This window comes from Camponotus floridanus, unplaced genomic scaffold (genome assembly GCF_003227725.1).
Source record: "Camponotus floridanus strain SB8 unplaced genomic scaffold, Cflo_v7.5 scaffold226, whole genome shotgun sequence".
NCBI classification, from domain to species: domain Eukaryota; kingdom Metazoa; phylum Arthropoda; class Insecta; order Hymenoptera; family Formicidae; genus Camponotus; species Camponotus floridanus.
Window position 1 is genome coordinate 90,444 of NW_020229355.1, and position 13,660 is coordinate 104,103.

A 13,660-nucleotide genomic window follows, 5' to 3' on the forward strand; every position below is an offset into this window, starting at 1 on the left:
AATAGTTAACTCGCGATTCTATAACATCGAAGGTGATCGTTAAATTTTGTGAAGCTAATATTTAATCGTTGACTTATCATATCGAATTTTCACTCTCTTATTCGACATTTCTTTATATTTAATTAGCAATATTTAGGAATATTATCTGACGAGAGAGACAGCGAAATTAATAAAATTCTTATGTTAAAATGATAATCTTGTATAAGGACGAGAAGAGAACGCAGAAAGGACACGGTATTTTCGCAATCATAATTTAATAATTTATTTTAAGAATATTCAATTCCGCGCAATATGGAATTCATAAATAAATAAAGCTAACAGAAAGCATAACTAAATCAATCAAGCATCATTAAATTTATAATAATTGACTCGCGATTCTGTAACGAAGGCGTCCGTCAAATTTTATAATGCTTATATTTAATGCTTATATTTATCATTAATTTAGCATCGAATTTTTACATTCTATATAAAAATTTTCCGAATTTATTAATGACTCTTTGACATGAAAATACAAATAGTTACTCTTTTACGAATATTTTAAAAATATATACTACAGAAACAAATACTTTAATTTAATAAATTACTATTATGTTAATTACTATTATGTAATCATACCTATATTTTCGATAATTTTTCGTGTAATTTGCATAAGAATTTACAATCGTAAATACAATTTCATATAATATAATTATAGTCATAATTGTATTATAATTTACAATTAAAATATCAATGTTAGATTATAATTAATATACAATTATAACTATTTCTAATTTACAATGTACAATTTACAAATTTATGATGCTATCAATATCAAATAATAATATCCGATTTATTCAAATATTTAATAACATCGATATAATAATTTGATATTGATAGCATTAACATTTGGATTAAATATTATATTTGATTTAATACACATATATTTTTAAGTTTTAAAATAAAATATAACATGTTAAGATTTCTTAAACGTTAATAATTATGCAATTTCTTTAATATTTCTAAAGATAATTTTGATAATTTAAATTTCACTTTTAAAACATTTTTATTTTTAAAACATGTTATATTTATTTTCACAACATTTTTAAAAATAAATTTAATTTAATTAAAATAATTTTAATTTATCCCTAGGATAATATTGAAATATTAAAAGAAAGAATGAATCTTTCTCAACAACTCTACTATTAAAGAATTCTAATAATTTTAATAGCTCTAACAATCCTACTATTACAGAATTCTAATGATCTCAAGAGCCCTAACAACCCTAATATTAATAGAAGAATTTTAATGATTTTACTTAATAGCCTTAACAACCCTATTTCCGGATTAACTAAAATTATTCGAGATTTGAGGAACCTATCTCTAATCATTACCTCACCTGATCATGTATATATTTTAGTCACGTGCCCTAACCGCGTGCCCTAACCGCGCGCCCTAACCATACTCTTCAGGCCAGTTGAACCTATCTTTCGTTGATCCTGGCCACTTTCTTTCTCGATCTCTAATCAGAGATCGAAGAAGAAGATAATTATTTCTTCTTTTGCCAGATAATTATAAATATTGCCGGCAAAAGAGCGTAAAATATTTACGCTTATTTAGTAACAATCGTTTGATTTCACGATCGTTCGTTAAATATTAAATATAACTTTATTTTAACTGAAATAAAGCCAAATTACTACAAATTTCTATAAATTATATTTTATAATAAAATATAAAATTAATGTGTGTATTTATCATATTACAAATTATTTAATTAATTAATCATTTGACTTTATATCAAGTTAAAGTAAAGTTTAAAAATAATATCTACAAACAAATTCTACGATAGACAAGCTATGAGCAATTAAAAGATAAGTTCGTATTATAAGAATAAATTAACATCACAAATTGATAAAATTGATAATTGTTAATGCGTGTTCTTATTTAATAAATTAGACATAATCTTTACAAAAAAATCTTTTCTCCATCTCTTCTTTTTTAATTAATATTTCAATATATTTTCGCAATAGATGCAAAGCATAAGTTTGAAAAAACTTATTAAAATTATTTAATTTAATTTAATTATTTAATTATGTAATTTAATTTATTTAATTTAATCTATCCTAGCTCATCCATTTTAAGGCAACGGATTTTCTACAATCTACAATCTACAATCTACATCTACATCTGCAATTTTTACGAATCCGTTACTTTAATGTTAAATAAAAGTTTTTTTCACTCACCGGCACTGATGCGCAACAGCGTAGTTGTTGTTATCGAAGCTAGTTGTCTGTAACATACAAATATAAAATTCATTTATAATAATGCTCACAAAATGCAATTAATATTTAAAACAATTTTTATCGCGCGGAATTTTATATCCGATGTGTAAAATAATAAGCAGATAAACACGTATGAAAAAATTTTATAAATTTTTGAAACTGTTTTTTACTCCCGACTGCTGCCAATCTACGGTTGGCAAAAAAACGGAGGGGGTATGTGTTTCACCGAGCTCGGATCGTTTGGCAGAAGTATTCTCGAGGAAGGTTTCTAATATATTTAAATAGAAAATTTTATATTTGACTTTTATAAAAATCTGTTTCTTTAATATTTCTGAAGATAATTAAATTATAATTCTTCTAAATCATTTATTTTTAAGTCTTATAAATCATTTAAATAATAAGATCAAATTATTGTTTGTTTATAACAAGTATTAACGATTTATAACAATTAATATATAAATAATAGATATTATTCACCATCAGGTTGCTCCGCCGATGCACGATGCCTCTCCCAGGCTTCCTGCTCCTCTCATGTTGTTGGCGCGCGATACTTTTAACGACACTCCCGCACTCGCGAGCGATATTTTTATATCGCTATTTTCGTTATTTTACGCGCGATACTGAACGGCACTCCCGCACTATTTTGATGCGATTAAAAATTTTATATTTGATCGCGCGATGTATATACTTAATATGTATGACAACGCGAGAATGCGACGCGTTGACGAAGCGCTTGCCGTCCGCGACTCGTTGACGGCATCGACGATGCGAAAGGGTACTTAGCTTCCTATTCAGGCACCTTAAGATTTATCATAAATTGAAAAATTTAAAATAAACCTCAAGGCACTATCCAAGTACTAAGCCCTCCCACCGCGACAAGGTGTACCCCATGGGAGGGTTATATTATATTATATATAATTTTATATATAATATAATATATAATTAATTTTGTATTATACTATATAAATTTTATAACTTATAAAAATATTAATTACTTACATCTTATTAATGCATCCATTTCCAAGACCTTCTTTTTTTCTTTTGTTTTACTTTGTCCTCGTGGCACTCCAATTCTGATTGCAGTCATTTGAATTCCACGTTGCACTTACACTCATTCATGAAAAGTTCCTCGTTGCACTTGCAATTGTAGTTAGAGAAAGAATTTGATAATATATAGAACGTCTCACATCACTACCTCATTGCTCGAGAGCCATTGACCGAATGATCGTAAGTCAGAAATATTATCACGGTACTGTTTATATCGTCAAAGTTGACTATGTGAAGAAGGAATTTGATGATATATGAAACGTCACTACTTTTTTTGTTCAAGGTTACTGTGCGAATGATCGTAAGTTATAAACCGCGATACATAGTTTATATATAGTCAAGATCGACTTATACTATGTTATTGTTATAATTTGTCGTTGAAATATTCTATGAGTGATTGACGATCAAGAAAATTTAAAATTGATCGAAATTTATTTAATTTTAATAAGTATTGTTAGAGAAATTATTATAATAAGCATTAATAATTGAAAGATTATAACAAAATTAATTCTGTTATCCCCTTTTATGTATCCACTGTTTTAATTTTGATTCGCAGTAATTAATGATTACGATTCGATAAGGATTTATCGTTGCGATACAGTTTTATGTCGTTTATCATAAATTAATTAATTTTTAATTATTAATAATTATATCAAATTGTTTCGATATTAATCGTAATCGTATTAAAAAAAAATTCGACAATATGCAAAGCATTTCGCACTTTATTGCTTGACTGTCACCGTGCGAATGATAACAAAGCCGTAACATATTAATAATAGCGTGCTATCGTTTACATTGCCAAAAGTCAAACACCATATTATTGATAATTCGTTGCCGAAATATTTTACGTACTATAATATATACATGAAAATATTAAATTGTACAAGTTTTTCAATTTATAGATTAATTACTCGATTAATTATTAAACAATTAATTAACACACAAATTTCGCATCTTTACTGCTCAAATGTTACCAAGAAAATGATAGCAAAACCATAACATACGAACAATAGCACATTATTGTTTACGTTGTAAAACTCGAAAACATTATATTATTGGTAATTCGTCGAAATATTTTATATACTATAAAATATACACGAGCGGAATACTAAATTATTAGATTTTAATTTATTGATTAAATTTGATTATTTATTAAACAATTCATCATGGAGCTAATTATTTGAATTTATTCGATTGTTTTAGAATAATTAATTAAGTTAGTATTAATTAATTCAATTTTGTTTTTTCGCGCAGAAAGAAATATACTTTATAGCACATCCCATCGATCAAATCTGATGGAGTAGTGTTGGACAACTAAAATACCACTCACAAAATTTCATATTGTTATATTTTTTCAAATTTACATAATATATGCTAAAAAAAATGTATAGTAGAAATATATATATTAGAATTAAGACTTATATAGTATAGATTTTTAAGTTTTGTATAGTATCTTAAGTTAAAATATTCATATTATTCCAAAATTAACATAACAAATTGTTCATAGCAAAAAATCTAAAATTAACAAATATTTAAATATATATTATATTTCAAGATTATGTATATTTTTTTGTTCTTTTAAAAATCTCAAAAATTCATCAAAAAAGGTGATTTATAATTACATAAATATAGTTTTTCCGCACAAAATTATACAAAAAAGTGTCGGCTAATTAAATGCTGCTTTTTCCAAACTTCCTATTGTAAAGTCAATGCTGCATGATTGTCAGTTTAGTCGTTATAAATGTATTCTTTCGAAAGAATTGTTTCTATTATTAATCATAAATTTATATAAATAAAGTTAATTAAGAATACGCGATCATGCAAAATATGATGTATTTAAATTAAATTTATCGATGGAAATCCATCAGGATTTTTCGAATGTTTCGCGCGATCTCTACCTGTTTAAGCATTCAACAGAGGGACACGCGTGATTGTATATATATATATATATATATATATATATATATATATATATATAACGCTATCGAATACCGATACAGTGCTAAGGGAGAGTTAGTAAAGGACATCACTTTATTTATCTGCGTATGTGATCATAAAGTGTCGAAAGAAAGTCGTTGTTGAAAATTTTAGGAATCGGGACTTCAGCAGTAAATTAATTCTGAAATATGTTTCGTCTTCTCGTGGTGGTGACGGTGCTCTTTATGACGACTGACGCGCAGTACTTATTTCCACATATTTTTTATTTTATATTGGCATAATAAATATCGAAAGTATAAAGATCGAATCTTTCTTGTGTCCGACCTCTTGGATTTAAACGCGTAACTTGAGCAAATACAATTAATACTTCAATACAAATTGGATAAAATTTCTTTGGTCAAAATATATGTTTTTATTTATTAGTCAAAGAGTAAATCAAATAAGAATATTTTTGAAAAAATGTCTCATTGCACCTTTGTAACGTTCGCTTTTGTTCATCTTGCTTTTATCCCTATTTAAACGACAACCGTTAATATAAATTTCTTTAGAGGTCATCAAATATATCTGCATTCACAGAATGTTATTTATGTTATTTCAAGGCAATATCACTGGACTTGGCAAACAACTGACAATTTACCAAAAGTTCCTCCAGTTCATAATCTTCCTTCAGTACATTTGACCAATATTGACAACGTGATTTATTATGGCACTATTAGCATTGGAGCTCCACCGCAGAACTTTAAAGTTGTATTTGATACTAGTTCCCCATATCTTCGAATATTTAAAGTGCTCAAAAATCCTGTTGCTTGTAAGTATCGTTTATATATACATGTACATGTGTATGCTTTTACTTTTAATTCATTAAATAAATTTCATTTCATGAATATCGATTGTAGATAAGCTTAAACTTCAATTTTTTAAATCCGCGAATATATATATATATATATATATATATATATATATTTTATCTACAATTATATTTTTCAAGTATAATCTTGGGATTTAAAAAGTTGAATATTATACAGATACATATTTATTTTAATTTTATAGTAATATTTAATATTATAGTGTAAATATTACAATGGCAAACTTTGGAATTGGAAAATGTTTAAATTAATTTAAATAATTTATCACATTCACTCTTTCAAGATACAAACAAACATTGATAACCAAGGATAACAAAAATGATTTATAAATTAATTCGATAAAAACATGTACAACATAAATAATTATTTACAAAAGCATGTTGCATATTTATTATAGATTAATAAAATATTATGTCTATGCATATTTTAAAATTTTTTTTAATATTTCTAATTTTCGATATTACTGAATATGCTTCAGTGGTACGTACTAAAAATACGTATATACGTTTGGAATTCAACCCATATATAATAAATAAAAGTAGACTACTTCAAGTACGATACCTCGATTACAATGTAACAGGATTCCTATCTAACGGTACAGTAAATGTAAGTCATTATTAAATAAACATTCTAATTTAATTATAACTAAAATGATAGTTTAAACGTTACTTAAGCAATCGTGTTCTTTTTTTTGCGTAGCAATGTACGATGTATTATTTTAATACAAACTTTACCGTAGATTGCCAACCTCAATATAGAGAGGCAAACATTTCTAGAAGTGGTAAACATATCAGACGAACATATACTTGAATTGTACTCAAATATATCTAACAGAAAATTTGATGGTCTTTTGGGCCTGAGTTGTTTCGACATATTCACTCTCAATGAAATAAAGCCTGTCTTTTACAACATGATTCAACAGGAACTAGTGTCATCAGGCATTTTCAGTCTTTATCTAAATAGGTACATATCTTTTCTATCTATAAGCATCGTATATCTATCTAAACGAGATTTTTTAATATTAAAATATTTATATTTGCACATTAAATAAACTTAATTTTAATTATCACACTCATACATATTGCAATATAAAGAACATAATTTGCAGAAACGCTTCAGCCGATTTGGGTGGTAAATTGATATTCGGTGGTTCCGATCCTGCTTATTACGAAGGAAATTTAACATATGTTGCTGTTACTCGCAGAGGATACTGGCAAATTAAAATTATTAAGTGCGTTATTTATTAAATTACATTAATGATGTTTCAACAAATTGTTAACGTCATCGTTTTGTAGTATCCAACTAAATAATTTTACTTGGTGCGAGAAAAGCTGTCAAGCTATTGTTGACACAACTACTTGGAAAATAATTGGACCAGAAAAGGATGTTTCACATATTAATCGACTTATTGAAACTAATTCACAGGGAAGTGTAAGTAAACGATATCTTTCAAGTAATTGTATCTTTTACAAAGCACATAATATTTGATAGAAAAAAGTAAATTATAAAAAATTGATAATAGCGATAAAAAAATAAATTATATGTATGTTCAAATGAAACATTAATTTCTATGGAACAATAACGTTAATTCTTATTTCCGAAATACTTATATTCACTAAATATGATTAATTGCTAATCTGATATTATGTTCTATTTAAAGGTGGACTGCAATAGAATTTCTCAATTGCCTATAATCAGATTTAATTTGCCTGGTTTTAATTGGGTTAATAATACGTTCGTTCTTACCGGTAATGATTATATCATTCGGGTGAGTGCCATAAGAAAATTATTTAATCTCTATTTATTAATTTGTTAAAATTATTTAAATTATTTAAATATGTATAAGAGAAGTTTATATCGTGTATTTAATTCTACTCAGGATCCACATGATAAAAATACATGTGTAACCGTCTTCCGGAAACACGAGTCAAAATATGACGATTATGTAAAATGGGTTCTGGGGATGCCATTTATTGGCCGTTACTACACTGAGTTTGATGTGGATAGAGGCCGAGTGGGATTTGCTTTGGCAAAAAATGTATAAAATTTATCAAAATGTTTAGAAAATCTTTCATTGTCATCTTTTATTGTGTACTTATCATCATTTTTTAAATTATTTGTTTAATTTTCGATAAGAAAACATTTAATTTTCTAATCGGCAACCGACTTAGTTCGCAGATTATCAATGTGAATTTTTGCGTAATGCCTACATAAGTGCGACTTAATTTTCAACAGCAATACTTTATCGTGAATGCAACTGATATGGGCTTATAGTTATTTGGAATGCGAATTTTTGCGAGTAATTGCATTCGCTAATGTCATTGTTGCATGGCCGTCTAATAATCGATATAATCAATCTATTCTTTCGAAAAGCTGATTACTCCTTCATTATCAATCTTAATTTAGCGCACACTTAATAATTTATTTTAAAACAATTATTTTTATTTGTTATAACACAAAATATTAAATAAAATATTTTTAAATTTGATTGATCAATAGGACGGATGATCAATAAAAAAGTTTATGTTTCGAATGCGAGCGATTGTATACATAACGGCCGCCAAATGTCGATGTAAATGATAGCTCTAGTACAATTTCTTTTTTGTATGTCGTAACGTACAGAAAGAAATTTACTGGAAATTTCGAAAACATGTTCCGTTTTCTCGTGATAACTGTGATGCTGACCAACGCGTAAATCCATAACTAAGTTCATTCATTGTATTGTAAGTTTAAGTTACATATCAGTATAATAATTATTGAATTTAAAAAAATTAACCTATTTCATTGTGATCGCAATCGATTTTCTGAGATCCTAAAATTATGTAAATGTGGTTGCATACATAGAACGATAAATCTTAAATAGAAAGTTATTTGTGCAATAAAATAAGAGTTTTTGATTTTATAATAATGTTAAAAAAATCATTCTTTTTCATTCAGTCTTTGCTCGATATAATATAATTAATTGATTCCATCTTTATATATTTATCATTATGTGTTATTAATTAAAGCCGTAGACAATATTCAGAAATCAAAGTCGCGCGAACGTCGAGCGCAATAATGGCCATGCGCAGAATCGAATGCGCACCGGTTCGGCCGCCATGTTAACGCGTCATTGTTACGTCATACACGTCATACGTGAATCGGAGTCATACGCAGTTACGCGGATCGTTGTACATTCGCACTTTTCGCGTCTTTTAACCGTAAATAAACGAATATCGCGAGTGAACGAGCGTCGAGAGTGTCCAAGGATGATCGCGCGACTTTCATAATATGTCAGTGAAAGTGCGCGACAGATGTTTTGACAGTTTCGGTAATGGCGCGATCGCGAAGATGGAGCGAAGTCGCGTCGCGTTATTCGCGCCCTTGATGATGATGCGAGCGAATATCGGGAGTGCCGAATAAAGTGTCGCGCGTTCGCGTTGATGATATCGTGTGAGTTAGTGTGCATCAAGATCATAATGGGACGTCCCGAGACGAGCGAGAGGAGCGGCCTGTGGAACAACCGGTGAACGGTGAGTAGATTTGATTTATCATATTTGCGTGACAATTCGTGCTCATTCGACGCTTATACAGCATCGCGATGTCCCGAATTACGTTCGGACAAATCGGCGCCGCGTCATAATTCGATGCGACGCGATGCAATTCAAGTAAAGTCGATCGCGTGAAGATGGTTAGGCTAGAAGCGAATTGAAGTTTATTTTGTATACGCGCGTGCAGTGCTGCACAGTCTATCTCGTAGGGTTGCCAACTGTCAAACGGTAAATTTTTTCGATCTAACCTAACCAAACCTAACCTAACTTCTCAGTGTCTTTGGATGTCGAATGTAAACACAAGCGTATGTTGCCTGGATTTTATCATGCTTTCAAAAATAATATTTAATTATTTCATTAGTGTATTACATTTTATTATGTAATATATTAATCGTATTAAATGTGCAACGTACAGTTTTACACATTTTAATGAGGAGCATATAATATAATTGGTTAGGTTAGATTAAATTAAAACAACCTGCTGTGATTCATTTAACGTAATAGGATTAATTTGTCGAATGTGCAGCTATTGAAGTTACATGATATTTGTGGACACATTTTTAAAGTAATCATGAGTGTCTTATCTCATCTCGATTATATGATATTAAAATATAAAATATTTATGTATTCCACATTAACGTTATTCATTACAAGTACTATATTACTACATTACAAGTACTTTTCTTATATCTCAATCATATTCAACCATTTATTTCATCGATGAAGCTTTTCATATATCGCAGACAATATGATACTGTGTAGAATTTTACACAGGTAATATATGGCACAAAAATAATTTGCTCTTAAGTATTGTGCGCATTTCTCAAAAATAAATCAAATTAAATTATTTTCAGTAGGATCACTACATTGCCAGGATAGTATCTTATTATAACTGCGATATTATCACCTTTTAATATGTATGTGCAGTATTACATACATAAAATATATAAATTTATTTGAAACCTATGGAAATCTTTATCTTATTTATAATATTTATGATATTATAAAAGAAAATTGCAACTCTAATTAAACAGAGCAGTGGAATAATTGGTTGATACTTATGCTGGTCTACAATATTTATCCTTTTTTCACCATTAGACTTTTGGTGCTTTTTTATACTTATATATCATAAGAAAGAGAAAATAAAATTAAAGTTGAATACTGAATGTGCTCTAAAGTAAATCTCATCTAAATAAATAAATGCATAAATGTGCGCCCCACATTCCTCATGAAAAAAATACATAATATTAATTTTTATGTATTATTATTTTTAGATTTGTTTTTTATTCTTTTAAATTCTCTAGATGCACTTTTCATTTCTCCTCTCTTTCTTTCCAACTACTAAATGTAGATCTATCATTTTTAATATTGATCTGTCATTTTTAGTGTACATTATTGCAGTAAGTGGAATAAAGAGCAAATCTTTTGGCACATTTAAAATGTACAGGAAAGTCAGTTTTATCTGATGCGTTTTTTTTCAATAGAAATATCTGAAAAAATTCATACGTCTTTCTTAATCTTAGTCTTTCTAAATAAAAATTAGAATAATAAATTTGCAAAATAATTTGCTTTAATATATTTTTATTGCAAACATATGAAGCAAAGTGCTCAAGGTGCATCACTATGAAAACATCGATAGAATAAAAAATAGATCGTATACAAAAAAATTAAAATATTTACACTACATATTTAATATAGCATTTAATCGATATGTGCAGTAATACAATAAAATCTAATTTTCTCTCGAATTTTTTCACGAAATTTAAACTACTAAAAAAACATCAAATATTCAAATTGTTCAATAGTCTTACGAAAGAAGCAGTTCTCGCTTAAAGAATCTTTAGAAAAAAAAGTATAAGAAATTCTAAAGAAAAAAAAGGACAGAAAATTTTAAATCACATGGATATTTAATTTTATACTAATATTTTTAATGTAACACTTCATTTATAAAGATTTTATTTTGTGAAACGTTTATATATAAAAGTACAATGATTATACGGCTTCTTTAATCTATTTCATCTTCGCAAGGTTTTCGTTTATAAAATATTTGTGCCTCTGGATATTTTTCTGTCAGAAAATGCAGCTTTTCATATTTCGTTAGCAATTGTATTTTCGTTTCATCGGAGTTTTGTCGTTCGTTCAAATCCAACATTCCAATCTTCTTTTGTAAGATGGAAGTTTAGTAAAGAATGGCAGTAATTTCTTCTTTTTCAATACCATTCTTTTATCCATTATATATTGCATAAAATCGAGAGGCTCATTAGACGGTACTTCTGGTTTTCTGATTTGCGCTGGTGAAGCAAGTACTACTGGATAATTCCCATTTTCTGATTTAACTTTGACTAAATGCTATCATTTTTCATCTGCAAATTGTTGATATTTCTGCAAACATTTCCATTATTTTGAGATTGATTTGTTTCATGATATATTGCAATAATTAAAGTATGATTTCTGATATAATCTGCCATGAGACTGCAGAGAAAGCCAGCTTTAATTCTTTATTTTGTACAATATTTTTAATAATATAATAATTAAATTAAAGTTCTAGGAAAATATGCTTGAAATACTAAATAAAAAAGATTGTTTCTTATGTACAACCTTCTAAAGTTTAAGTAAACAAAAAATTATTGTTAATAATATACATATATAAATTGATAATTAAATAAAACAATTAATTAATTAATCGAAACATTCCACGTTTTTTTAGCTTTATGTCTAACATATATATATGTATATATATTTTTATAAATAAAAAATGTTTCTTTCTAATATAAATTAAATAAAAAGTATAATATGCCTTTAAATACTTTATATACATACCTGTTGCAATAAACCAATAAAGAATGCTTTTACATTCCTCCTTGTACTTTGGCATACATATCCTTTATGCCAATTATTTCGCAACACGCTTTTATCGCATGATAACAAACAAGCCCATTATCCTTCATGAATTTTTTTTACAAATATTTTTATATTCTCAAACTGTGTAAAGAAATCATGTAACACTTCAAAATACAAAGTGATATTAAAAGAGAAGAAATAAATTTTATATTATATAGTATTGACAATTATTTTCTTACCAATGTGTTCCTTATATGTAGGAATATACATTAATCTTTGACGAGTCCTATTTTTAACTGTCTTTAGAGATGCTTTGGCTTTTGATAACGTAAATCCAGCTAATCCATTTCCATTTCCAGTTACTATAAATGAACTGATTCTAGTCTTACGTGCTAAATTACCGGTTATATAAGTTATCATTTTGTTTTCCAAAATCCAGGTTTCAAAACTTTCAAATGTATCCCATGCAGAAAACAAAGATATTAATTATATAAGAGTCTAATATCAGAACTGAAACATCAAAAAAAAATTGAAAATAGACATCGTATCACATGATTTTTGTGTGTGTGTTATTTAACCATTATAATCCAATAATAGCATAAATATTAACCTTTTCCAATAGAATTTGATTCAATGCTTCTGCCATCGATTGTAACACTCGTCCAATCACATTCCAATGGCGATAATTTTATTTGCATTGGTCTGGTCTGACTTTGTGGTAATTCCATAAGTTTTTGCTTTCTTTCAAGATTTACAAACAGTTTTTGCTAAATACACATTTTTAATAAATAAATATTTCCTTTATTAAAGATTTATTATTTGTTTCAAAGAATTTCATATTGTTACATTTTTTCAAATTTACATAATATATGCTAAAAGAAATGTATATATGCTAGTAGAAATATATATATTAGAACTAAGACCTATATAGTATAGATTTTTAAGTTTTGTACAGTATCTTAAGTTAAAATATTCATATTATTCCAAATTTAATTTAATAAATTGTTATTATTCCAAATTTAATTTAATAAATTGTTTATAGCAAAAAATCTGAAATTAATAAATATTTAAATATATATTATATTTCAAGATTACGTATATTTTCTTGTCCTTTTAAAAACCTCAAAAATTCATCAAAAAAGGTGATTTATAATTACATAAATATAGTTTTTCCGCACAA

At 27.4% G+C, this 13,660-nt stretch overlaps 1 protein-coding gene across 1 annotated transcript; it reads left to right on the forward strand.

Annotated features, from left to right (window-relative positions):
• Positions 1 to 5,296: 5,296 nt before the first annotated feature.
• Positions 5,297 to 8,957, forward strand: LOC112637955 (lysosomal aspartic protease-like). The gene is made up of 8 exons (XM_025408720.1): positions 5,297 to 5,484; positions 5,843 to 6,051; positions 6,588 to 6,715; positions 6,849 to 7,072; positions 7,218 to 7,340; positions 7,405 to 7,540; positions 7,770 to 7,877; positions 7,989 to 8,957. The coding sequence occupies exons 1-8, from the start codon at positions 5,432 to 5,434 to the stop codon at positions 8,151 to 8,153; spliced, it is 1,146 nt and encodes a 381-aa protein (XP_025264505.1). The 5' UTR covers positions 5,297 to 5,431; the 3' UTR covers positions 8,154 to 8,957.
• The last annotated feature ends 4,703 nt before the right edge of the window (positions 8,958 to 13,660 follow it).

Excerpts from the sequence above, each read along its gene's own strand:
- LOC112637955 (XM_025408720.1), top strand. The coding sequence starts at position 5,432 with ATGTTTCGTCTTCTCGTGGTGGTGACGGTGCTCTTTATGACGACTGAC. Across the intron at positions 7,341-7,404 it reads TGGCAAATTAAAATTATTAA|TATCCAACTAAATAATTTTA; the intron begins GTGCGTTATTTA and ends ATCGTTTTGTAG. Across the intron at positions 7,541-7,769 it reads AAACTAATTCACAGGGAAGT|GTGGACTGCAATAGAATTTC; the intron begins GTAAGTAAACGA and ends TTCTATTTAAAG.